The 27,472-nt window shown below is 49.8% G+C and overlaps 1 protein-coding gene across 2 annotated transcripts in view; it reads right to left on the bottom strand.

The window, feature by feature from the left end:
- GPC4 (glypican 4) overlaps positions 1 to 26,726 on the bottom strand; it is a 69,841-nt gene extending 43,115 nt beyond the window's left edge. The window contains exon 1 of one of the 2 annotated variants that reach the window (XM_048076718.2): positions 26,385 to 26,726. In XM_048076718.2, the coding sequence (XP_047932675.1) occupies positions 26,385 to 26,553 (169 nt within the window). In that variant the 5' untranslated portion in view covers positions 26,554 to 26,726. Of the gene's footprint in view, positions 1 to 24,125; positions 24,196 to 26,384 lie in introns of those variants that run through there. The other variant, XM_013183374.3, reaches the window with a different exon arrangement.
- Between the last annotated feature and the right edge of the window lie 746 nt (positions 26,727 to 27,472).

Consider the following 27,472-nt stretch of genomic DNA (forward strand, 5'->3'; position numbering starts at 1 on the left):
AAAAGGAGCAAAAAATACGAGTGTTTAGGTCCACTTAAGCAGATAGCCAATGTTTACGTACATGATATAAAGAACACTCATTGTGTGTGCTCATTGTCAAGGACACATTCGGCAATAATTATTTCTCAAGTTAAAACTCATCAAACAATGCCCATACAAGGCAACTCTTCATCTACTGTTGATTGCTAAAGACACTGCTGCTTTTGTAATTTATCACCATATGAGCACAGCAAAATATAACTCTGCCACAGCTTCCTTTCAAGTTATGCTTTTTCTTGAATCGTTTGGCAGGGTTTGCAATCATCACATCAGGGGCTGCATGGCAAAAAGAGCTTAAGTAGCAGAGAACTACTTGAAATATTTACTGCATATGCACACCATACCTGCAACTTCTCAAGGACTTACTTGCAGCAGATCTTTTCCATGGCCTGTTGCAGCAAAACCTTCTCTCTATTTTATATTAGATGTAATATAGAGAGAATTACATTCTATGTAGAGAGAAGCGATGGACCGAAATGATAAAAGAATTTTGCTCCTTGGCTAGTTAACAGTACACCTCTGGGGAATGGAGGTGGTGAGGTTAAACATAGAAATGCAATGGTACACAGTGTTACCATCTGCAAATCTAAGGAAATGTACTCAGAAAGGTAATCTTACAAACTTATGATTTAAGCCATTACAGAAATGCCACATTTAGCAGACTCCAAGCACATGGAGTTTCTTCCAAATCAAGTAACTATTTTGCAAAGCATTGGAAAACATGTTTTCATCGAATGAGTAAGCGTGCAGTGCAAACTCAGGGGCTCCATTATCCTGAAAAGCAATTCCCTTCACCAACCAATTTTCCAAGACCTTTTCAAAATGTTGTTTCTGGACTTCCAGGCTAACATGCCATTCCCACCCTGCTTCTCATTGCCTTGACCAAGTACATACTTCAAATACATCTGGCTGGAAAAACAGCTAAACTTTCGGGAGCAGTTAACTGGGAGGCAGGGGGTATTATTTCTTGAAAACTCTCCTGCGCACAGTCTGGCCCTTCTTTGCAGCTCAGCGAACAAGCCAAAAGCACTTTATGGCAGAGATGTTACTCTTGGACTTCGCTGCCCAGTGCTCCAGCAGCCCAGCTTACCGCAGCCCGTTTCTGCGCATGGGAACAAATGCTGCCCCGGGAGAGGGGCGAGCAGGGCCACCACCACCTCAGCCTCGCACCCTGCCTCTGCCCTCTAGCACACATCAGCTCGTGTCATCTTTAAAAGAGCTTTATGACTTCCTCTGAACCGACTACAAAAGGAATCCCGGACTGTAATGCCGGACTCTAATCCGATTTCACACTAGACTTACGTTCTAATTATCACAGAATATTAGGCTTCCACCCATCATATATAATTGACATGCTACTGAGGCTTTGCAAAACCCCCAACAAAGATGACAAGAAACACTAGCATCACCCCTGAGCACGGCTCCGCTGCTCCAGCCCCACATTAACAAGAGACGAGAAGAATAAAGAAAAGTGTGAGCGTGCAATCGACTCCAGCAGAGTCGCTGAGAAAGACAAGGCTATCGAACTGTTCACCCAACTCGATCACTTCTGAAATACCCCAAATACCAGAAGCTTCCCGGTTTTCCTGCCTATAAAAGGAGCTGGGGGTGCAGGAACAGCCCAGGAGCTCTCGCCTGCCTGCCGCAGTGGTGCCGTAATGCCCACATGCCGCGGGCACAGCCGCACACGGCACAGCCCCAGCCACAGCAAGGCTGGGTCGCTCTGGTCACTGCCTGTGCTGCTTTCAGATATTCACTGATGAAAAGCGCTACAAAAACACGTAGTGGCTTGGCACTGAAATACTTGTAGGTGAAATGACATTAAGTTGCAAATACCAAAGGGAGGGGGAAAAAAAAAAATCCTGCTCTGGGGTATACCACACACCCAAAGCAACCGTAGAGAATCCTCCCAGACTGCCTCACATATGCACAATGCTTCAAGGCATGCATGTTGCCTAGTATAAGCAGCAAACTTGAATTTTTAGTTGATGGCTCTTATCCGAGCTTTCCTTTTTTCCAACGCTTGGTCAGACTCCGCTGCTTGCTTTAAAGCAGTGCTGCTGCGGCACTTGTGTTTATTTTCCTAGGGAGAATACTCCTGCAGAGATGGTCGCGTGCCAGGAAGGAAGAGATGTAAAACAGCACTGAGATCCTGCTAACGGAGGCAACGCGTCCACCATGGGCAGTGGAATTAGAAGTTTCTGAGCTCTCATCCTGCAGATGATGCAGCGCTGCCAGTACCCTCTGGTCACAGCGGGTCAGACCAGGCTGGGACATTCAGACCACATCTCCCGCGATGCTCCTGAGCACATGGTGCTACCACAATTTCAAATGTAGCCTGCTCACTTCCACCAGAAGTGCTGCGTGCAGCCACCTACCCATATTTCTCACCATCAGACAGAAAATGACGTGCCCCATTTCTGATGTGAATCGCTTCCCATCCTGAAGGCCACCATCACACAACCAGACGCAGCTTTCCTTTCTTCTCCTTTAGCAATTCTTCCTGGGATTTGAAACCCAAAAGGCACCAGAAGAAGCAAACCCAAACCCAGATCCTCACCGTGGTCTGCAGCCAGATCTGCAGCCAGCATCACCCTCGGGCCAGGTGCCAGCCCTTTCACAGCCCCAGAAGCCCTGCCCTCCATCCAGCCACCACAGCCGTTTGTCCACCCCTTCTTCCAGCCCCAACCTGCACCCCTTCTTCCAGCCACCCGGCAGTTTTTAAAGCCAGAAGACATGCTCACACATAGCCGGGTTATGAAAGTACAGAAATTTGGCAGCGTATGCCAGCATGCAGTGTATTTAACATCCCACTCAATTAGCAACCGTTTTATATAAATGGTTTATTTGCCTTATTAATATTAAAGCCACTTGTTTCCCATGCGCTTCCACTTAGGTTATTAATCAATGTGTGTTTCAGCTTTTTGCTGATTACTCTAATGGCACAGAAAAATTCCCCAGACTCACAGAGAAAGCTTATAATATTGAAATGATTTTTTGCAAACTTGTCAAGTAGTCAAAACACACTCTTTGATACCCAAACCAAAGCCCTTTCACCTACGCTTAACAACAGTGAACTATTTTCGGTCAAGCTTTACTGCATCTGTTAACTCAGCTGCTAATCCATCTCGCAGGCGTGGGGAATGCCAGCGCACACAATACCTCAGTGACATACCTCTGTTCAGCACAACAAATAATCTTAATTATTTCCATCATGCGTACCTACAGTTACTTAAAATATCGTACACAACCAAGGTCTGTCTGGCTTTTATTTTTCCATTTTGCTTTGTTGACAGCTTCAGGTTCACAAATTTACTGCCAAGAGGGTCAGGGACCGAAAAGAACGAGAGAGATTTATGTGTGTGCGTGTACATTAAGCCAAACGCACATTAGGAGCCTTAATTTTGTTCTGGAAAGAGCAGCTTAGGACACAAAGCGGGCCCTTGCCTTCTACCCGTCTGAGTCCAAATTGTGACAGTAGTGCTCGTCTTCCAGTTGATGGCAGGGCCACGTCCCTGAACAACCAAGCCTGGGCCACCACTGCCACTGAGGCCATCGTAAGCGATTTCAGGGCATCCCAGGCTACTAATGCAGCTCTTCAACCCAAAACAAGAGGAAAGCCTGCCTGTCCCCTCAGCTGCCTCCGAAGCATAACCAGTTAACCCTGCCAGGCTCTGTCTTGGGGCAAGAGTGAGGTCCAGGTGCACCTGTGGAGGCCACCAAAAGCTGCCCCAGCCTCACCTGAAGGCCTCCGGCGCCCCGCACAAATGCCATCTGCAGCCCCACAAGTCAGCCCCAAGTCAAAAACCTGTTTACCTGAGGAAAAACACGCTTGCAATTTCGTTTCCACAGCGACTTCCTCTCCGGCAGGGTGGCCTGAGTATGGTAGGGTTTTACACCTTGGAAAACTCTGCTATGATAGAGTACTTTCGTTTCCACAAACAGGATATTGAGTCAATTAGTGGCACACCAAACATAAACCAGACAGATGAAGATAATGCATTTCTGCAAACATCAAAAGGGAGAGAAACCACACAAAGACCTGAATATACAAATAAGTCAAGGAGAAGAAAAAAACAACACTGCATAATTAAACTTATTATTTAAGCAAGCCTGGGGAGCAAAATAGCTCTGGTTAACTAGAGGATTCTCTCTGGCTCTTGCTAAGACAGAAACCTTCAATGAAAACCAAGAGTTGTTTCTTAATTAAAAAAACAAAACCAAAAACACCCACTTCACTTTGCTGAGTGAGAACCTGGGAAATGCAAATTCTCCTTATTATCACTGAATTCTTTAGACATGAAATAGTTTCCATAATGCGTCTCTGTATACATGCCTTATGAGAGATGTGTTACACAACGGGCAATTTGTGATGGAAAAACAAACAAAAGCTTCTCAGGCGAGGAAGACAAGGCACACAGCGCACAGGAGACCTGTCTCCAGGATTGCTGAGACAGGCAGTGGCCCTGTCCCTCCACCGGCCACTAAGAACAACTAGAGAGCCAGACACTTTCAGCTGGTAATACTGGGTACACTAAAAGGCAAGAATAGTCGTGATAAAACCCATTAAAAAGCTGTGTACAGTCAGTAATCAGACTTCTTAATTCAACAAAGTTGTCCAGCAGATCTTAAAGGGGTAACGCACATCCCCACCACCCTAAAAAAAAATAAATCACCACTGAGTATGATTTTATGCAATTAAATAGGGAAGAAAAAAAAAAGAGAATCCATTGGGAACAGCAAATACACAGAATTACTGAAACCTCAGGCACAAGGAACAGTAAATAGAAGAGATCTGGCTTGGAGACAGTTACTTTCTTTGTAAGACTTCTCATTTTTTCCTCAAATTCCCCATCAAGAAGGCAAACAAAGCCAAAAAACTGCCTGTTTGTTTTTTTCCATAAAGATTCAGGTTATTTGCCAAAAAAGCAGCTTTTAACCCAAACGGATTCTGCCACAAACACTGTTATGCGAACTGGAATATTTTTCATTCCTAACAATATTTTCCCGTGACACTTCCAGCTCCTTTCCTCCTACGCTGCCCGGACCCACCGGCACGCACCCCCCGGGATGCTCGCCGGTTCAGGGTGGTACCACACGCAGGCAGGCAGCAGAAAACAGGAATACACCATTGGCAACGGCTCTTCCACTTCTTTTTTTTTTCCCCCCTCTTTATAAACATAGCTGATTCCAGCCTTGATGCACAAAACCATGCTTCAGAATCGCACAGTAGGTTCTTGTGAGACGCACCCAGCCCGTCCGGTGTGTGCCAGCAGCCCGGTCATCTGCTGGCTCGGCTCAGCTCTGGCAGTGCCGTGCCCCTGCGGTCAGCCCCCCAGTGCCCTGCCCCTCGGATGCCACACAGGGGCTCAAAAGAAGCGAAGTTCTGTTGAAGCAAAAACCAGCCCACGCCATCACTCAAAACGGAGCTAACGTGTCCGTGTGCCGAAGTGCACCAAAAGGAACAGAAGTAATAGCAGCATGCGAGCCAGCAGCAAAAAGCAAAAATGTAAGAAAGCCCCCAAAGATGTTTGTAATCCCTTAAATAAGAAACAAAGCTCATGAAAATCAGCCACTGTTTCCTGTTTTTGACTTAACGTAAAATTAAAAAAAAATACCTTGGACTTTATACAAACAATAATCTAATCTATAAATTGGAGAAGGAGAGAAAGACGTTAGTTAACTTCCAGAGAGATTAATTCTCTGTTGCAAGACCTGTAATACAGACTGCAGAGCTTGCAGCAGTTCTGCAACAAAAATTCCTAGAGGGGGACAAAAACAGAAGCCCCTACACCAAACTGCAAAGCACTGTGTTAAAGGGCAGCCTACAAATACACTAACACATGAAAAACGGCGGGGTAATTTTTTTTCCATCCTTGAGCATGCACTAATTCACCCTGCCTTTCACAGGGCTGGTCTTGTTCAGGGAGGGCATGCAGGGGCTCTGCAGAGAGACAGGACCAGCCAGGGCCACCCGAAAGTCACAGGTGACACAGAGGGGCATGCTTCTGCACCCAGATGCGCTACTGGCCACTCGTGCCACAGCACCCAACACCACCCTTCCCTGGGGAAAAACAGAGGTGAGCAAAAGCTCTCTACTGAGGGGAAACGCTCCATCTTCTCTACGTGCAAGAGCATCGCTGACTTGCTTGGGGGAAGTATAAACAAAAAGATGAAAAGCTTTAAGGCTTCAAGTGTAGCCAAGTCCAGCTGTAACCTAAAAGCCATCCCATGCTAGAAAACAGGGCACCCCCCCCTGCCGCCACACATCTGCCTCATCCACTAAGAGACTCCGAAGAGACAAAATGGTGAGCTTTAGGTGTCATTATTCAAACTGGTTAAAGCCCAAGAACCAAGGAGGAATGAACGCATGCATGCACGCTGCCCATCCACTCACAAATCCCTACTTATTCAAGCCGAGGGATACCAGGGGCCTCTGCAAGACTACAGCCACCAGCCTGAACTGCAAGGGAAGGCAAGGTCCCCAAAACACCTCTGACAGCAGCGTGTCTTTTCTCAAAACGAACTCGCTGGCACACAGGGTCCATCAGTGAGAGGCCTCTATTGGCACTGAGCCCCACCACTACAGCCTAGCAGCCGAGGGACATCACCTCCCCTCACAGAGGGACAGCTCTGCAACACCAGCAAAAAAAAAACAGAGCCCAGGCATGATGAGAATCATCCACTTGGAGTACTGCTACCAACTGCAGAAATATTTGCTCCAACGTGCTCAAAACCTTTGAGAAGGAAGAACTGAACCTTTATTTCTTTTTTTTTTCCCCCCTCTTTCCAAGCTACTACTTTCCATTCCTTCACACAGAGAGCAAACCCACCAAGCCTACGCACGTCCTCCGTGAAGAGGCCATAACCACTGGATTTTCCTACTGCACCACTCCCCGCACGGCCACATCCTGCCACCCTTCGTGGAACGGGGCAGACAATTAGCCTTAATCCTCGTTAGTTCCGTATGCTTCCTTTAAATCCTGTTACCGCATTCCTGCATGTGAGCAAGCGCTGCCCAAGCGCGGGGAGGCCCAGCCTCCGCCGCCCGCAGCCTGACCTTCGGTTCCTGCTCGAGCTGCACCAGCCCGAAGGGCTGCAGTACTGGCACACCGATCCATCTTCGCTCATTATTTCTTCATCAGAAGGGCAGGTGTGAAGTGAGAGCGCAGGCCAGAGGCAAGCGAATAGAGAAAGTGTGTGTGGGGGGGAGTATTAAATAAAATAAAGATTTGCTTCAAGGAAACATTCTCCTTCGACGCTATAGGAGACGACTGTGAAAACTTTGTCCGAGAGAAGTGTTTGAAGTCTAGCTGCTTTCATATTTATAACGTTTGAGTCACTCCGCAAAACCTCCGCCAAAGGAGACCGAGCGGACTGCTACGTTAATTTATTTTGGAAGTTTATCCAAGCCTCTGGTCAAAGATAAACAAGGCGCCTGGATGTGAGAGAACATCGGAGCTGGGCTGCCAGAGCGGCGGGGAACTTCCACCAGCTTTGATAGCACAAATGCATGAGATGGTATCAGCCTGACCTGAAGTGTACTACTCCATCCCAAAGAGGAAAGGTGAAAACCCTGAGAAGTTAGCTGATTTTCCTTAGGAGACGTTCTTACATCAAATACAGAGGATTCGGCTTAGAAATTTCAAGCACAATCACGGCATTTATACCTGGCTCATTAATGGCCAACAGTTAATAGGCTGAAGCTGTAATTCCTCCGTCTGGGGGCTTAGTGGTGTTTCAGCCAAATATGTGAATTATTACAGCTGAGCTACCGATCCGTTACTGCAGGTAGGAAACAACTTCCAGTCCTAACACCCTGAGAACCAAAAGTAAAATTAGACCTTATCAGCAGCTCATTGCAGCTCTTCACTTCCTCCTGAAGCCAGTAAGTGCATTATTGTTCTTAAACCTGCTTCCAGCAGGGACACGGAAAAAAAGTTAACAGTAGCATGTCTTAGAAGTTACAGGAAACACTCAGTGCTCTTTAACACACCCAAGGAAAATCCTCCCTGAAACAGAAGTTTTTACAGAGCATAATTCCTTCAAGAACAGCACCTGCGTGTCAAGACTGCAAATTAGTCTTTGCAGTCTGCCTTACTCCTTTCAATTCAACGTTTAAGGCAGGAACACCCTCCCCCCACAACAAAAAAAAAAAAAGAAAAAACAGTTTCTTGTGAAAAGATCATCTGAAAACACATGGTCAACATATTGCCAAATTTGAGAGACACCCCAAAAGAGTGATGATGCTAACTTTTGGTACTTCAAATAAACAAATTTGAACTAATCAATCTGGAAAGTCTGTTTTCTATTTGTGGGTTTGGGTTTGCTGTTTTATGTTTCTTTTTTTGTCTTTGCTGTTTGTTTGTTTTCAATTATGCAGCCCCTCCTTATTCTAACCTCTAAAACTCAATATGCCATGCTTACTCAGGGGCGGATCACAATACATAATATTCGTGCAATTTGCAAGCTCAAACTAGAGGACGGGCTGCATCTAACAGCAGGAAAACACCTCTCAAGTCGGCCAGCCTCTAAAGCACCACCACAGCCTCCTTCCCCTCTCCTCCACTCCGACAAATGCTTTGTTCCTCCCTCAAAAGCCGCTGCTTCATTCTTAAATGAACTATTTTGCCTGCCCGGTGGCGGGTGCTGGATGGCCGCGTGCCCACAGCTGGGCACGGCACCGCCGCACAGGGCTACGGCGTCCTTGCCTCTCCAGCAGGGGTTGTTTGCCTCTCTCTCAGGTCATCAGGAGGTAGCAAGCAAAGTTTGCCAGATGTGGCTTTTATCACTTCAAGTGCAACTACTATTTTCTTTATGGGACCCCTGTTTTTTAAGGTTTTATCAGATTACCGTGATTACAAAAGCTTCACTTACATGCTCAAAAGCTCCTATAAAACCTCTAGTTCAAGGTTTATTTGGTCTAGGTGTTTTTCAACTTGGAGAAATGACTTGCAGAGACAAGCGATTTGTCCTGTGAGCTTTGAGTGACCACTTGTTCAGTGAGCTCGAACTGCATCTGCCTCCTGAGCAAAATTCCATAAACTCACTGACCAAAAGATGTTCTTTTAAAAACTTTAAAGGAGAAAGAAGAAGAAAAAAAAGAAAAAAGCTTGCAGCAAAAAAGGAAGTTTCAATTACTTTGTGAAATCAAGCAGAAAAATTAAGATCCAAGCACACTTTATTAGCTCTGACAAGCAAATGTTGGTGCTTTTGTTTCTGACGTGCACAAAACATTTACTAAGGGCGTGCGTGTATGTATGTTTTAGGGTTTTTTTCTCTTCTTTTTAAGCCAAAGAAATATGCATCCTTTTCTACAACATGCTTTGTTCGGACTGGATTTTGTACAGACATTCAAACCAAGGAACTGACACAGAGCTATCACAAAGCAGGTGATTCTTCTCTAAGCATCCACGAACATTTCCATGTGTCAATACTACTTCACAACTGTATTTATCTATGTAAAACCCACATGAATAAACACTTCCTCTGCCTACAGAGCTTGCCAAGCACAGTAATAGCAGAGATAACTTAAGAATTATAGCAGGTTAAGAGACACTGGAAAAAGATATAAAAAATGCCAGATTATTCAAATGCATTTTGAATCCATACTCCCCCCCCCAAGACAGTTTGGCTCTTACGAAACTTTTAATACTCAGTTTGTGATCTGCAGTACTGGGGCGACTAGAGGGGTCTGTGGAAGCACACACAGAGGCAGGAGACAAGCCTGAGATGCAGGGGGCTGTGGCTCCTCTGGAAATCGTTTTTTAGGGGGCCCACAAAATAAGGGAGTTCAGGAGAGCTATTACTCACTTCAGTGCTCAGCTCCTGCTCAACAAATTATCTCCTTCACCAGCTCATAGCTCATCAGCTAGGGCTGATGGGCTGCTAGGCGGCAGAATGGTTAGTGCCCCCCATTCCCCTTCAAGGACCAAAAAGCCTCATTTGTTTAGAAAACAACATTGAGTCCAAAAGCAGGTCTTGGGCAGACATGCATGAAATTTCTTACGAGCAGAAAGTTTTCCACGAGACATTTTCACAGCAACACGATGCACATTTTGGCAGCCAGGGAGAAGGCACTGCACTCACTCTGGTCCACACCTGCAGTTCCACAGGCTTCTCTCCAGTTTAGCTCAGCACAAGGATGTGCTTTCTCAGCCCAGACACAGGCATAGCCCTCTCCCCAGAAAGCCAAACCTACAGCTTGTCCGAGCTTTGGACCTAATATTTCAGTTAGGAGGCTTCTCTTGTAGAGGATGCAGAGCAGCTTTGTCAGTCTGTGCAGGTGGATGCACACTCCCAAAATAAAAACAAGAGAAAGCAAGGTAGACTCAGGCATTTTCAGCCCTGTACGCAAAAGCACACTAAGGCTTTACTTTTTTCACCACCGACATTGCCAAACCCTGGGCCAGCCTGACTTTGATGGGACCAGAGTAGCCGCGGCCATGTGTGATGTGGCTCTGCTCCACATCTTCCCTCCGCTCCTCACTGCAGAACCTCCTTCCCAACTGCAGCTGGTCCGGAGTCACCAACCCAAAGGGGTTCAGAAATAATTACCTCACATCAATCTGACGCAAGCCAGGGTGGGGAAAACAAGCCCAGATGAAGGGCTCTGGGAGGGACAGCCATCAGAGCTCGGTCTCACGCCTCCTGTCACAGCTGCAAGGCCAAGGCACGCACAAGGGCTTCCCGGCTCACCCTCTCCTGCAGATTTACCAGGGGTTATCAGGACATGTGATGGGCTCTCTGTAGCTATCAGATCCTTATAATCCAGCCAGCCTGAGAAAGCCACATTGCTTTGACAGAAGACACAGGAAGATCAGTACAAGGAGGCCAGCTCACAGGGGTAGGACGTTTGTCCAAGGATATTCTATTTCTGCACACGGCCAAGAGACCATATAAAGCTGGCAAAACTCTCACTCCAAATTAATTCAGTGACACACACACACACAGATTTCCAGCCTTGCTCCACTCACCACCAACAACCTCAGAAGGCCAGAGATGGCCATAAACACACTCCTTCCACTACGGGATAGAGGACAGCCAAACCAACCATGGTATTCGTCATCTCCACTACCTTGAGGTCTGCCCTCCCAGCCACAGCATAGCCCCCCACCCTGCCCAGCTGGCCTACCCATTGGCAGGAAGGCTACACGGGAACTTCCCAAGCAAGCCGTGTATACAGCATTGTGGGGAAAAATCATACGCTGCCGTCTACGGCAGGACACTGCAATATGACATGACTTTCCAATTTTAAAGGTTAAAAACTCACACCACGTGTTGTTGCAAAAGGCAGGAAAGAACACGTTCCTCAAAGAGAAAGTCAGCACCGAAAACAAGGAGGTGGGTCAGATTTAAATCTAAACAGGTCCACCACACATCCATCCTAGGGCCACTGTTTATAAGCAGAGAAAGGCAACTTTATACACAAAGATTTCACATTAGCGGTTCCTGGCTTTTCCCAGGAAGAAAAGCTGCTTTTCAGCTGAACTTTCTGAGAACTGCTAGTGTAAATATGACAAACCTCCAAAAACGCGCACGGCTGGGCCTAAAACATCGCATGGAGAAAGGCAAATAAGCAGTGCAACCGGAGACAGATGAAGTCTAGCACCAAAAACATGAGGTGAAACTTTCCCAAGACCTTTGAAACTGCCTGAAATCGGGCCACTGCAAGACGAAATCCTCCCTCCGGCAAGCAGAGCCCCATGCCACAACAGCAAGCCTCTAGAAATGGCTTTGGCCCCTTGAAGAAGGGGATGTACATCCCTTCCGCAGCACAGAGAAGCGAGAGGCACTGATCCAGGCCTCTCCCAGGGCAAGGCAGCAGGACGTCAGCCTGCTGATTCCACCACAGCTGAGCCTGAGGTTGCTGCCACCTACCTAGGGGCATTTATCTGGACGAAAAATTCTGGGACCAGAGCACGGCCCCCAAGCCCCAGAGACAGTCTGAACCATCACCTACACCTCCCATGTCCCACCTTCATCTCCCCTTAAATAAATCACCTTGGAGCTAAGACCACAGCCGAGTTTGTAAATAAGGTTTTTACCTGAAAAATGTGCTTTTAAGCCCTTGCCTGCTACTCCCACCAAGCATTACCTTTTTTTTTTTTTTTTTTTAACTGCCTGGGTATCTGTTGTCCAAGCCACCCAGCTCACACAAGCAGCGCACTGTGCTCAGCCAGCATAATGTGACCTATGTCCAAAAAAACATCCCGCTGGTGGAACAGACCCCTCATATATTCCCCTGGTCTGGAACCAGGCGGCGGTCAGTATTTGTGGAAAAGGCAAAGCTGAACAGTTTAACCCACCCTGGAAGGGGTGAGAAGGGGGGCAGGAGAGAGGGGAGAAAGGATTAAGATAAGGCTATCTCAAAATTAAGAATTCCTCCTCCTCTCCCCCACAAAGCAGACAAGAACCGTATCTGCCACCCGGTGCAGCTGTGAACACCGGCGTTATCTGCCTGCAGGTTCACACGGGCACTCCTCATCACATTAGCATAGATAAATCTCAACATCTTTTCAACAATTTGCAAGCCGGCTTCTTCACCACAAGCTTTGTTCGAGCAAAATCCTCCCAGGATGGTCCGGGGAGTCCCAGACGGAGCATGTGGCTGCAGAGGACAACTGCCCGCGAGGAGGGCAGGGGAGCACAGGAGGCCGTTTCAGTCTCTTAAGATGAGCCCATCCTTCTGGTTTCCCAAGTCTTCCTTCCAAACTCGTATTTCACCTCCTGAAGACAGGAGCAGGAGGTGTGCAGGGACACACAGCACCTCTCCTGCCTGGTGCCCATCTCGGGGCTTGTACTGCCTCCCATGCTGAGCCACCCCTGCCCTGCCCCGAGCCTGGAAGGGGACCAAAACTTAAGTCGGCCTCCCAGTCACAGCCCTATGCCCCATCTTCCCTGCCCAGGAAGGTCTCTTCCCTCTAACCAACACAGTATTGCATCCCTTCGTAGGCATTTTGGAACAAGCAAAGCTGGGAGACTTCAGCACTGAGTGCAGAAGAGAAGCCCAGGTATCGCAGAGACTTTCCACCACTGAACCTGTATTTTGGCAACATCACCCCCACGCTACAGCTCAGTGACTGCACGTGCACAGCGGCCGTGGCTGCGCAAACAGCTACACGAGGGCAGCGCGATCTGGTTCAGCAGCGTGGAAAAGAAACAAGCCCGTCTGGAAGCACCTTATCGTAACGGGACAACCCCATCCAGGCTTTTACTGGCAGGTATCAAATGGGTCAATTTTGTCTTTTTAAGCATGCCCCGAGCAGCCTGGCTCAGCTGGGGGGAGGAGGGAGTGCAAACAGGACCTTTGCCACCCCTCTCCCAGGCAGCAGCACTAAATCCGCTCACGGAAAGGTAAACAGCCCCCAGCGCAGGGCAAACCCCAGGGAGGGAGCCCACAACAGGGGCAGCAACAGAGGAACACCCTGTCCACATGCTGGGGGCTGGCAGAGCAATGGGACATTCACCTGTGCCATGCCAGAGCCACCCTCACCCACCCAGGACAGTCAGCAGTGCCGATTAGAAGGGTCGGTCAGGTTTAGGTTTAGGTTTTTTTAGGTCAGGTTTAGAAGTTGTTAGTCTTTCCCAAGCTGGGAGAGGGTCTCTCTCCTCCCATCCCCTTGGCTGCTTTGTTATCCAAGCACCTCCTGAAGCAGCAACACTATAAAAAGTTTGGAGCTAAAAAAAGAACAGAGGAGAGACGAGAAGTCCCTGCAGCAGGGAGGCGTTTAACGACCCACAGCCAACACAAAGCGATGCTGCCAGGGCTGCAGCAAGGCTGTAACATGGGTCTCCTGCACTGTCCGGGTGTCCTGAGGGGGATGGAGGACCTGTCCCACCGGTGCACCATCACAAAACTGGTCCAGAAGCACCCAGAGACAGCCCCTCTCCCGCTCCCACGCTATTTTCAAACAATGATATTTTTCCAAAACAAAGTGTTTTGCAATCCTTGAGCAATCCTTTCCTTTTCAAATAAAAAGCGATGTTCTCTTCATTCTCCTCCGGTCGAGACGCACAACCACAGGAGCAACCACCAGCTCCAAATATACCCACCCTGCAGACAGCTATGTCAGAGCGGGGCGCCAGACCCGGCCCCCCGCCTGGGGCTGCCACGAAGCACATCTTGCTGCACCAGCAGCTGCTCGCAGCAGATTTCGGGAATTCTCCGAGGTTAAAATTTAACTTGAAACTCTCCTGCTAAACAGCTCATCTCGTCTTCTGAACCTAGCTCCCGTAATTGAGGGATTTCACATTATTCAACTTCCAAGCGTGCTTCTTGTCTTATAACTTGTTTCCCACAAAGACAATGCTCGATGTCTCAGAACATTAACATACACATATATACACATAGCTAAAGATGGCCTGTTTCTCATATCAATGTACACAATTTCCAGGTCCTAACAAATGCACAAGAAAAGTAGGCTTCAATTGCATTTTGATGTAGCGCAAGTGTGATTTGCTCTGAAAGAAATTAATACGAATCAAATCCCAAGGAAGCGGATTTCATGACACAATCCTCCTATGTTAACTGCCCAGTAGTCTTTCAAACTGCCAGTCCAAAGGCAATATACAGTAAAATTTACATTCTGTGGTCGCTCAGCCACACATCTGGTAAAAAGGCCTGCACTTGAAAATAAAAACCCATTGAAAACATTTCTGGAAGAGATTCACTTTAAAAAAAAGAGAGAGAGAGAGAAACGAGAAACACCCATAAACTGAGACTGAGCAATTTAATCAGAGAAAACACGAATGTGGCTCCAGTGCGAATCCCTAGATTTAGCTGGGGAACACAAGGGTTAAAACTTTCGGTGGCCTCATACAGCAGGAACATGAAGGGTCCATTTAAGAAGAAGAATCAGAAATAAGGAATTTTGCCAGTTTTTACCCCTGATAAATCCGCATTCCAATCTGTCAGCTATCTTGTTATCCCCAGAGCTGCTGAAGTGTCTCTGGCTGTAACTATGCATGACTCCGGCTTTGAGTAATGGAAATAAAGTATGTGCACTGAAACTGCAGCGCTCCTTTCTCAAACCCAGAAAAAGAAACGCTGAGCAGGAAGAGACCCCGGAGCAGCTCAGGGACTCTGTACAGTAAGCAGGAAAGCTGCAAGCACCGTACCTCGGCTGCTCACCCCAACAACCCCGCATGGGAGAGGATACCTAGAAGTTTTAAACGAGATGCCAAGTTTTAGCCTAATTCAGCAGCTTTTACTGTCTCCAATAACAAACAAACAAATACTCTTCCAGATTCACAAGTCCATTTTGGTTGGCAATTCATAACCAGCAAACATTTGGAAGCAGTATTGTAAAATTAAACAAAGCTATCATTTACAGGAAACCCTGCCTCGAGTACAAATTATAGAGTTGTTAAGTTTATCTGGCAATGCCTTGCCCCTGAGTGCTATATAATTATTCCTAAATCTTTCAGGAAAGAATGCAAATATTTTAAAGCCGTAATTCATTGACACGGAGGAAGTCCCATTTAACCTTTTGTGCATATTTTAATACCTAGAAATTAACCCTTACACGCCACAGCTATTTCTCAGTTGCCTGTTGAGCTCGCTGCCTGGCGAGCAGACCCATCTCTGGCTTTGGAAACCCTGGAAAACCCTGTCCATGGAGCGCCAGCCGTGCCTGGCATCCTCGCCCGCACGCAGGCTGGGTTTTCCAAGCAGCGTCGGCGACGGTCTGGAGCAGCGCCGTGCCAGCACGGCTGCTCCCGCTCGGGAGCCTTCCCGGCAAGGGAGGTTTCAGGCTGCTGAAAAGGCCGGCTGTTCTGGCGGGTGTTAGGACAGAACGTTATAAAGGAGCCTTTAATAAAGCGGAGGACTGAGTTATGCGAAGTTTTGCTAGCTGTGCCCCTTCCACAGGGCTCCCTGCGTCCCTTCAGCGGGGTGGTTTCAGCGGGGGCAGGAACAGCACTGAGCCCCCATCCCTTCACTTTTTCAGCCAGCCACCCGCCAAGCCACCGCTCTTCAATTAACCCTCCTTAATTACCTGAAGCCATGCAGCTGAGAACAGTGCCACCTTCCCCAGCCCACCCAGGCGAATCGCAGTGAGGAGCCTGCCCCAGGTGGCTCTGTGGCCACAACGTTCCTGCAAGCTCCGGCCCTTCATCAGGAGCAGCCGAAATCCCAAGATCTGGGGCTAGCTCCTTCCTTGCCTATCAAAGGACCAGCTGGGACAGTGAGCCGCAGGAACAGTTCAGAACTGAGACAATGGATGGAAAAAGATTTTTAGAAGTTTTGTTTGGAGGAGAAGGTGGTGAATCCATCTTCTGTTTGGGATCTCCCTCAAACATCTGAGCCATTAACCTACCACGTTTTTTAGTGTTTTTTAGGACACTTTCCTAAAGAAACAGCCATCTGCAGCCAAAGGGGACAGGCGAGCACCTCGCGGGACTCACCCCACTTCAAAGTGGCACCGTGCCTGCAGGGTCAGCTGTGCCCACACTGCCTCTGGCACAGATCTTAAACCACGACACACCCGCTGTTGAGTTAAAAGGGGGGGGGGGGGCAACAACATCCAACTTCACCTTTTCAAAAGGTAGCACTCAGGCTATTGTATTCTCCATCGAGCAACATTATTTATTTAGTAAGAGCTCAGCGCTAGGTTGTGTCCCCCAGCAGTTTCCAGGCTCTCCTGCTCAGGCAGCGGTAGCTGTGGCAGGCAGATGCTGCACAAACACCACCCTTCCCCGATTATTCGGACACGGAAAGCAAACAAGCGCCGTACCAAGGTGAGGCTGCAGCATCTAATCCAGGAGCGTCACACACGCAACCAATATCCGCGATGTACAGATCAGTTCTTCCGATAGGTGAAACGTCCCGGCTTTTTCCCCCTGGTGGAAGCAGGTCAGTGGATTTCCTTCCTTGCCACTACGTAACGCCAAGAGTTCTTAGTGCAAACATCAAGCACTGCACTGAGAAATCACCCAAACCAGAGGTAAATTCCACTCTGTGGAGATGTTATGATGCTCCGCACCATTACCTGGGTCTTCCAGGGGCTGCCCAGGCTGCGTGTCCCCTCTCCTCTGCAGCAAGGAGCAGGGAGCCCATCGCTGTGCCTGCCGAGGGGCCGCGGCCCAGTCTCACCGCCCCCCCTGCCACAACGGTGTGAAACCAAACAGAGCTTTCCTTTAGCACGGTTGCTTCTATCTCCTTACGAGAGCTAATGAAAGCCAACCACTATTATTATGTAAACAGCCCTGAATCATTAGCAGACACTATCAAAGCCATTTCCCCCCCCCTCCCCGCCAAGGAGAAAAACATATGGTCCTGTGGCACTCGCAGCTCCACGTCTGAACGGAGCCAAAAATCAGCTTGTTTTCCTTCAACCCAAACAAAACGGGTGGCACTGCTCCCACCCCTTATCTGCGCACGGGGTTTGTGCCCTGACGGGAGACCATGGCCACCACGGACAAAGGCACCTTGTCCTCTCCCCGGACCTGCCGCCCTCAGAAACCTGCAGCCAGGCGGGTGGGCAAGCCGCTGGCTGTCCCTTGCTGGAGCGGGCTGCCAGGGAATTAAAGCTGCTCCTAGCCCAGCATCACTGCGCAGCTGTCACCACACTGCAAGAGCCTGCCTTTGCCCCGGCACAGCTGGGCCACCCCAGCACCCCCTGATCACCAGCATCCCACAGATAGATGCTGCTGTTCCCATGCCACAATGAAGGGCAGGCCCCAGAAATGGTCCATTTTCCTCCTGCAATCCTCAGTGGGAATAATAATAATTAAAAATAAAATAAAACAAAAAACAAAAAACAAAAACAAACAGCCACCCCACACATCTTGGAGCAAAGGCAAACCCTGCCCAGCCCCAGGTACCCACATGTACCTGGCAAGGGAATTATTTTCCACCAGGCCTTTGATTGTTATGGTTCCTTTGATCATACAAATGCCCAGTCCTCCCATGGGAACGGGCCAAGGAAACGAAGGGTATGTGCCCAAGGTTGTTTTTCCCCTCACTGCTATCACGCAAAGCCTCTCCCTATCACGGGGAAACTTCTTTCTAACAGCACCCACTGGAGCCGGGCAAAGCCTCTTGCTCTTTCATCCTCCATGAGGCAAAGTTACCTTTAAAACAAACAAACAAACAGGCGCCTTTGTGAAACGGCTCCTGGTAGCCAGCTGGCTATAAAGACACTCCAACAAGATCCTCGTGTTTGTAGGAAAAGCAAAAAACAGCATTTCAGCCCAGTAAAACTCTGGCTCCATCTTTAGATTCCAAGAACGCTGAATCAAAACAGGCTCCGCTCTTTAGAAAGGGAGCCCATAAAGGACAGTACAAAGACGCAAAAAGTTTGCATTAAAACCCATGTAATCTTTTTAAAACACCATTATTGGAACCTGTAGCACCAGCCAAGAGTGATTTATCACTGCCTGTCATCGCAGCCTGCAACACAGAGCTTTTTATACCAAACTGTCAATGCTACCAAGCTCCAGCCCCAACTCATAATTTCTTAAAGCTGGCCCTTCTCTGCCAGAAAAATCCCTAAATCCCTGGATTTTGGGGGGGGGGGGGGGGGGAGTTGTACCAGCCATGCAGGGCAATGCGACCTGGCACCAGGCAGCAAGCGCAGGGTCTGCAGGACCCAAAACAAAGGTGTTTTGGAGCAGGAGGATGTTATAAGTCAACGTGGGTAAACAATACACAGACAGTTATTCCGGCTTCTTTCAGAAGGAGAGTCAGTGGGCCATAAAGACTTTAACTGCATTTTCCAAAGCGAGAGCGTCCCTTCGAGGGACATACCATAAGGTGCCCGGCTCTCACAGAGCAAGCGGTCAGAGCTCTCCAAAAACCAGACACCCTGACATTTGGGGTTTTCCTGTGAAGCTGTTACTCTAACACACCCCAAATCACCAGCAATTTCTAGAATAGCACTACAAACCACAAGAGGTTAAACCTCCTGCACATTACTTAAACTAACCTAACTATGACCCCTGGAAAGGAACAGCCATTGGATGTTGTGGTTCTGTAGAAACTCAATTACCAAAGCCAATTTCCTATGAGCATTTAAAAAAAGGGAAGAAACGCAGTAACAATGCCGACAATGTGTAAGGGCCACATATTTTCACCTCCCGAAGGCTGCAGCCTAGCCTGTATAAGAACAGTTTCTATTCCCACAAAAATGTTGAAACATATTTTAAACATTTCATCATTGTTTGCTCCCATCTGAATTTGCTTAAAATCCAGACAATTCTCAACTTCTAAATTGGAAACATTAAGAGAAATACTCCTTCAACATCCTTCAGTCCAGGCAGCTCCTCTGCTGACCACGTACCTTTCCTACACCAAAAGCAGAGTGAGAGGTGCCTCACCCCAAACTCGCACACCTCTTGGTCCATCCACCACTGCACATGCAAACCACAGAAAAACTGAAAAACTGAGCAGGAAGAATGGAAACTAGTATTTTTAGAAGTGCTTTATTCAATAAGCCAGTGGGGGGGGGGGGGGGGGAATTTGACACCATTTTGCTTCTGGTAAGAGGCTCTGCAATACTTCCCCAGCATACCCATGGGTCGTGTCTCAGCACCTCCCAGGTACAGCAGGGATGCGAGAGGTGCTGGGCCGCACAGCACAAACCAGAGGGGTGTGGGCAGAGATGCCAGCCGCGGCCGTTTGCAAACAGACAATGTCATCCCAAGAAAACCCACGTAGCTGCATCCTCGTAGAGGCAAAGCCTGCTGACAGCCCAAGTGGCCGGCACCAGCCCCACACGCGTGTAACCTCCGATCCCTCCTCCCCTCTTGCCAGCATATTACTTCTATCCAAGCTCCGTTCTCGGAGCAGAAAGAGCTAAACCAGAATAAAATCCCCTGGAATAAGCACGGTGCTTCTGCCACAGGCTCTGCCAGACTGCATGTGTGTGAAGTGGGGGGGAAAATAACAAGAGTGATGGCAGCTTGAAACCTCTGCTAGGAAGGCAAAACAGTTCACAAAACATTAAGAAAAGTCCTTAAACTGGGAAGCAGGTAAGACACGCTACAACAAAGTTGTTCTTTTTTAATTAAAGTGCTTCATAACTAAAAAATAACAACAACAAAAGCAGCAGCTTTCTTCCAGAGATGCACAAATAACAGTGAACAGTGCAGACTGGAAGTGGTTGCTACAGGGGATCTCAGCGGAGCTCACAAAGTAATTCAGGGAGCAGGGGGGAAAATTCAAGAGTTTTCCCGGGCCCTCGCATTGCTTAGCAATGGGAGAAGGAAGTTATCTTCATAATCTCAGAAGAAAGAGAAAGCACAAGGAATGTGAGGAATGCGAGGAGGTTATTGCCCCGGAGACCGGCGCTGGCAGCCCCGCGCCTCCGGGAGCTGGGAAGGGGGGCACCCAGAGGTTTTTTCTTGCTAACAAGAACTTCCTTAAAGGAATTTAAAAAAAAAAAAAAAAGGGCAGAACAAAAAGCAGGGAATCAGTCCCAGGGGATTACTCCTCTTCTGGAAGGAGGTGAAGGATTTTGCAGAAAATAGGGCAGCCCTGATGCTCCATCAGGGTGCTGCCCAAACCTCCTCCGTCCACGTAGGTTGCACAGCACTTCCAGCCTGAACTCCCCTTACTGCTCCGCTACGAGGGGCGAATAACGTGCACCGCCCCACACAGTGGCTGCCGGTGGTGGGGAGGGACAGGCAGCATCCCGCAGCAAGGCAGCTCTGCCCAGCGCCTCGCCGCCGCCTCGGCCGTGCTCTGGTGCAGTTTCAGTGAGAATAAAAAGTCTGTTGACATATGAAAGCCACAGAAAATCTCCCTGAAATTACAAAACAGTACTAGAAACATTGTGCAGCTCAGGCCTCCTGCACAATGTACACACTTCTATTCAGCCTTTTAAAAAACAGCTACATGTCTAAGGAAACATCTGATAATTAAGGCAATTTTAACAATAGATAATAATTTGACTATGAATTGTATGGAATGTAATGACTGCTTATTCTGGCAGAAAAAACAGAACTTTCTATGAAGTGTCTGCCAAGGAAAACGATACTCCCACTCAGCCCGGACCACTGCGCGCAGTTGCTGTTAACCACATGCTTAGCGCTGCAGTCTGCTAGGACACAATGCGCCGCTGTAGTCGAACAAGACGCTGCTCTGGAAGCTGAAAGAGAGAAAGCGGAGTCCCGGGTGCACGGCAGTTGGAGGAACAAGGCGCTCAGAGGCCGTCCCTGGCTCTCCTCAAGCGCTCGTTGAGCGATGGCCCCACCGGACGGGACCGGGCGCTTACCAGTGGCCACGGGTGGCTTGCATACTGCCAGCTCAACCCCCCTCTCCCGCTCCCCCCCGCTGTTTCCAGTTGCTAAATGACATTAGAAGCAGCTAAAAATACTTCAAGCGATTTTCTCATTTACTTTTCCATGCCAGTGCTCGCATTTGCCGCAAGGACGTTCTCCGACAGCTACCTCCCCACCCACGGGTGGCCAGACAATCGCTCTATTAATACATGCCGGGCACGAGAACCCACCCCACCCGCCAGGACAGCCGTGCGATGAGAGCCATCGCCAACAGAGCTGCTGTTGGTGGGCAGGGAGCTCCGCACCTTCAAAGAGAAGGTGAGGAGGACGCGGCCTTGTCTGGTGCTCCTCGCAGCGCACCAAGCCCGGCCCAGCCTCCCCTGGGACGTGGCAGTATCCCCATCCCTGCAGGTTTGCAAGATGCAGTTGGTCAGGCTGCTGGATAATCTCATCTAGGCTCCCTTCTACTTAGGATCGGACTTCACGATCTTTCCAGGCGCCTTCCAGCCTGGGCTGTTCTGTGGTTCCGAGTCCCAGAGCTGTTCTGTGCAGACATCCTGCAGCGGGCCCAGCAGCGCCAGGCGGCACGAGTAACGCCACCCAGGACCAGGCCCAGCAACAGCTTTTCCGTGTGGCCTCTTCCCGCCGAGGAGAAGCGCATGAAGAAGTAAAGAAGCGTTTGCAGAATTTTATACGTTGAGAGAGCGGCCTTTCCCATCAACCAAGGCACACCTGGGGGGCACACTGGTGACAGCACTCAGGTGACGACTATAAACACAACAGGGGTGAGCAAGCAGCAGGGCACCCCTCCAGCAGCTACTCTGGGTAGCTGTTAAATCCCCTAAGCCCAAAATTGAAGGGCAAGCAATTTTCTCTGTCACGATGAAAGAACCTCTCTCAATCACCACAGACAAACAGATGCAGCTATTCCATTTACTTGGTATAAATAGAGAGACAAAGAGTATCTCTGCTAAGACAGCACACAGAGTGCTGCCTGCTTTCAGCTCCGTGCAAAGGTTGGCGTTTCCCCCAGGTCTACCTCCAAGCCCCCATGAAATCCACACAAGAAGAAACCAGAACAGCAGTGCCGTTGAAGGAACTCATTACACTTCTATAGGACACTCACAGGTCAACTTATAACATTTTTCCACTGACTGGCAAGGTCTTTTTTCTTTTTAATCAGGGAAAAGAAACACCTATTCCCTCCACTTAGTAGGAAAAGGGAAGAAATTTCCATCTATTTAACACCTTAGAGCAAGAAAGAGCCTCAGTTAAAAGGAATGTTGTATTTTATTTTTTTTTTAAATAACAGCCACCTACCAAGGTCTTATGGATGCCGCCACCACCATGGTCTCACATCACAGATGCCACCACCACCAGCTCGCTTTGCATTTCATCCTGCACAAGACCAACTGGTGCAAGCAGCCACTGCAGACGGTTGCCCCAGGGAATTACGCTCCACCACAACCACGGCCCTGAGACGTGTGGATTCAATACAGAGCAATACTTTTGGGTAGTGCATGAACAAAGTGAGCAGCAACAGGCTGCAGGACTAGTACCTTCCCGGGATGTGCCCTTTGCACAGAAAGCCTTTAAAAGGAAATTTATGAAAAAATCCCAACCACATATGCTGTGTGAAGTCTCCACTTTTCCAACAAAAAGAAGTTGAGACTTTCACCTACATCTTTTCAAGTCATCTCTGCCTGGGCTGGGGAAATGCAGCCAAAAAAAAAAAAGAAACCCTTTACTGATTCACAGGCCATCCCCCTGGAACAGGCACTGCAGAACTGCCCCGTTCCCATCTGCAGGGTACCTCACCAATAATAGCCAGCTCCTGCAGAGCAACACCAGACCTCCACCATCCCAGCACCTCACACCAAATATCAGGCAGGATGCAGTTACCTTCCCCAAGGATTTAAGGGTGAACTCCTGAAGTCGCAGCCTTTGCCTTTGAGACACAAAGCGCCACGGGGCTATAGGTGCAGAAGCTCCCAAAGATCACTCAGATGTAAGGCAGCACCAAAGGGCCACGACTTATGAAATGCCTCCATGCAGATTTCTCACACTAACATCTCTTTACACCTCCAACACCAAGTTAACATAAAAGGAAACAATTTCTCTGTATTCCACACTACAAAGAACACATTATACACCTCTTATCAAGCAAGCCATGAGCTGACCAGCTGTGCACTTCTTTCAGAAATGCCCACGTATGTCTGCAAGACATAACCTATCATTTACACATACTCTAATTAGGTCCCAAACCTAGTCTAAACAAATATTAAATGAAACTCCTAGGTAATTATGAACAAACAATAGTCATTTAATGAAACTAAAACAGCAATGACATGGATAAAAAGATTAAAGGAAATGCCCATTCCAGCAAGGAAAAACACTGCACATACCTACTGCTCCAGAAGAACACAAAAATGGGAAAAAAAAAAAAAAAGAAATGCCACTATATCCTGGAATGACTCCTGAGCCCATCAAGTGAGGACGCTTCACTCACTGCCTCACAGCTCAGGGTAGGGACATATCTGCCCATGCTGCTTCACTTTGACAATTCAAGGCCAACAGTTTTGTACATCAGTAAGCCCTGCTTTAACAGTAAAGAACTCACCTGACTCACAGAAACTAGTTTGCCATAGGTTTTAGGGCACTTTTTTGGAGAGGTGCTAGGAAGTTTCTGCCCGTGCACTGCATTCTGAAGCAATTCTGCAGGAGAATAACAGACAATCTACCGAAACAGCACTAAAATCTAGAGCAGAACTTGACAGACTTTGGACTGAACTCATGCCCTGTAACAACCGTGTTTCTGTACCTCCCCCACCAGCACTACAGCCCACTGAACACTCCCCAACCTGTTCTCAGCCACGTCGCAGCCAGGGGAGCGATGCTACCAAGCAGAAATCTCATTTCCAGAGCCACTCCAATGCCGTGCACGTCAAAACACACAGCTCCTTCCCTCACCCGCGTTTATCTCGTTCTCCCTGATTAGCCAACCTCGTGGGTTACTGCCTTCCCAGCTCACCCTGGTGAGTGAAAACACATCGCTATCACCTGAAACACCACCTGAAATCACAGGTTTGGTGGGTGACTCATTTCTGAGATGCAATATGCACTAGGGACCTTTAGACCTCGTGTCAGACCTCAGCCTCCATTCAGTGTTATCAGGACCTAGTGCCCTGCTCGATGGGACCCCCCCCCAGGATCCTGCACCCCCCACAGACACCGCAGCAGGTGAACTATCTGCATGCTCAGGAAGTCAACTGCCAGCAGCAGCATGAGCTGTTACCATCTCCCTATTTGCATACAATGGCTGAGCAGCAAGAGGGGAGATCAGGAGCCTTTAAACACCACACCAAAACCGAAAACAGCGCCAAAACCACCAAACTTGCAGGGGCAATATGAAACTATAGCAGGTGATGCGAGCTTTAATTTCAAGTGCAATCGCACCTGAGGTGTACACAGCATGCTTCCTTTAAGGACTTCCACCATCCCCTCCGAAATGCCCCGCAGGGTAGGATGACATTTGAAACGTAACTTCACGAGACCTGTTGCTTTCCAAGCGAGGCCAGACACCGACCTCCCACCCCCCTGGAACAGCAATATAACCCGGCTGAGATTTTCAGCATGTCACTACAGAAAGCCCTTCTTTTGTCAAATAATCTTACCTTGCTCATCACATTTCTCTGACCCCTCACTGCAAAAGGGCAGGGTCAAACCGACAACAGCTTCAGAGCCTCAGATGGAAGCCCTGCCAGCAGGATCTAGTCCTGACATCCTCCAAAGCTAGCCAAGTCATCTTAAGTAACAATACACAAAATATGGAAACGGTCAAACCTTCCAGATACCGGGCATATGAGAAAGCCTGCCCGTGCCCTGATCCTACACCCACGAGGGCTGGACTCGAACCAAATACAAGGCTATTTATTAGAGACTATTTTACGAAGCAGGGAGGGTGAAGTGGAGAGAGTATTTTAACTGCAACCAGTCAGACGTTTCTCATTAAAATATTTCTCGGAGAAGTAAACGGACCCTCAATTTTACTCAAACAGATGTAGGCTAAACGCATATCTTTAGTCTGACAATATAAAAGTGGAACCGACTGAAATCATTTTAGTTTGTCAGTGAAAAGGATAATGTATGCATATCTGGAGGGCACACCAATGGTAAAGATTACCCCCAGCTCCTATATTAGCCATCTAAAGGTATTTACTTGGGGTCTGTCTGTGTTGTGACAGTGTCCTAGACTGAAATGAATGCCTCTAACACTCCACATTTTTGAGCCATTCAGTCATGCATTTTTGTTATTGTTGAAAGTAGTGCGAAATTGCAGTGCATGAGCTGGAGTCCTTGGTGGTCTCCGAGGATTCCAGCTAAAAAGGCACTTCCTTTGTTCCGCGGAGAATGCGGTCCAGTAGGTCATTCAGAAGGGGAAATAAAAGCAGCAGCCCTGGGAGGGAGATGAAGGATGAAACAAAAAGAATAAAATGTTTTGGGTGTGAGCACATTAGCTACCATTTCCTACTGCCGCCGGCTGCGAGCACTCCTGTCCCGGGGATGCGCGATTATCTCGGGACGAACGTGGAGGGGAAAAAGGGGAAGGTTAAAAAAAAAAAAAGGAAAAAAGGAAAAAAAAAGAATCATTTCCCCCTCACTTCGGCAGCAGCAGGCACCTGGGCGGGACGGCTGCGGCGGGGGCTGCGCTGCCCTGCCCGGCCCCGGCCGCCTCGCAGCGCTGCCCGGGTCCCGCTCCCCGCCGCGCCGCCCCCCGGCCGCGGGGCAGCGGCAGCCCCGGGGGCACGGAGCGCTGGAAGCCGGCTGCGGGGAGGGGAGCGGAGCCGGCAACAGGCGCGGTCCCGCCCGCCGCCCCGGCACGGCTCGGCTCGGCACGAGGAAGGGGGGCAGCCGCGCCGAGCTCCGGGAGCCTCAAACCCGGTGCCGGGAAGCCGGGCGCCCCCGCTGCGCTCCGGGGGCTTCCCGTGGAGCCCAGCCGAGCCGTGCCGTGCCCCCGCAGCCCGGGCCGTGCCGGGCCGTGCCGAGCTGGGCGAGCCGCGGGCGCTCCCCGGGGCCCGTCCGGCGCTCGCACAAAGGCGGCGGCGCTGCCCCCGACTCACCGCTGATCTCGTGGCTGGGCGCCTCGCTCTGGCTGAAGCCCTTGGCGGCGTAGAGCCTCCGCACTTCGGAGCAACTTTTGGCGCGGGGCTCGGCGGCCAGCAGCAGCGGCAGGCTGAGGGCGGCTAAAGTGCAGACGAGGGGCGGCAGGCAGCCGCGCCGCCGCGGCATGGTGCGGGCGGGCAGGGGCCGGGGAGAGCGCCCCGAGGCCGGAGCCGGAGCCAGCCCCTCCGCCGAGCCTGCCCTGCCCTGCCCTGCCCTAGCCCGGCACGGCTCGGCCCGGCCCCGCCGCCGTGCTCCGTGCGCCCCGCTCCGCTGCGGCTCCGCTCCGCTGGCCCGGCGTGCGGCGGCGCTCTGCAAACTTGGCCCGGCAGGAAGCACATGGGGTGGTGGAGGAGGAGGAGGAGGAGGAGGAGGAGGAGGAGGGAGGCGGGGAGGGCGGCAGCCAAGCAGGATCGCGCAGGGCCGGGACAAGCCTCTGCAGCCCCCGGGAAAATCAGGAGCCGGGATCCGCCCGCCCGGCCAGGAGGAGCGGAGCGAAGCGGAGCCCGCCCGCCGACGGCGTGCCCCCCCCCCCCAGCGGGCGCCCCCTGCCCGTGGCCCCCTCTCCAGACCCCGCGGGGAGCCCCCGAGCCCCCCCCCCCCCCCGGGGCCTCGCAGGGCTGAACGTCCCCTGGCCCTGGGGGCGCCCCGCCGGGCATCCACGCCGGCTCCAAAATGCCCCACGAGGGAAAGCGAAATGCCCCGCTCCGGGCTGGGAACGGCTGGGCTGGCTGTTCTTTTGTGGCCGGAGCTGCAGATGGTGCGGCTCTGCTCCAGGTTTAACGGATCTGGTGAATTCTGACGGCGCTGTGACAGGCTTGAACTACGTGCGTGAAAGACTCAAAACCGACTGTGGTGCTTTTTTGTTTGTTTTTTTTTTTTCCCCACCGATCCTCTGTTTCCAAGAGTCTGGCAGGACAGAGGCCTCATGAGCACAGCCCCCAAACTGCTCCGGACACTCTTCCACCCTCATCCTTCCAGCCCCACAAACAGGCACGGCAATAAATGCAAACAGGCAAGGCAGACGGCTGGTACACGCTGCCTTGGG

This window comes from Anser cygnoides, chromosome 13, assembly GCF_040182565.1.
Source record: "Anser cygnoides isolate HZ-2024a breed goose chromosome 13, Taihu_goose_T2T_genome, whole genome shotgun sequence".
Lineage (NCBI taxonomy): Eukaryota > Metazoa > Chordata > Aves > Anseriformes > Anatidae > Anser > Anser cygnoides.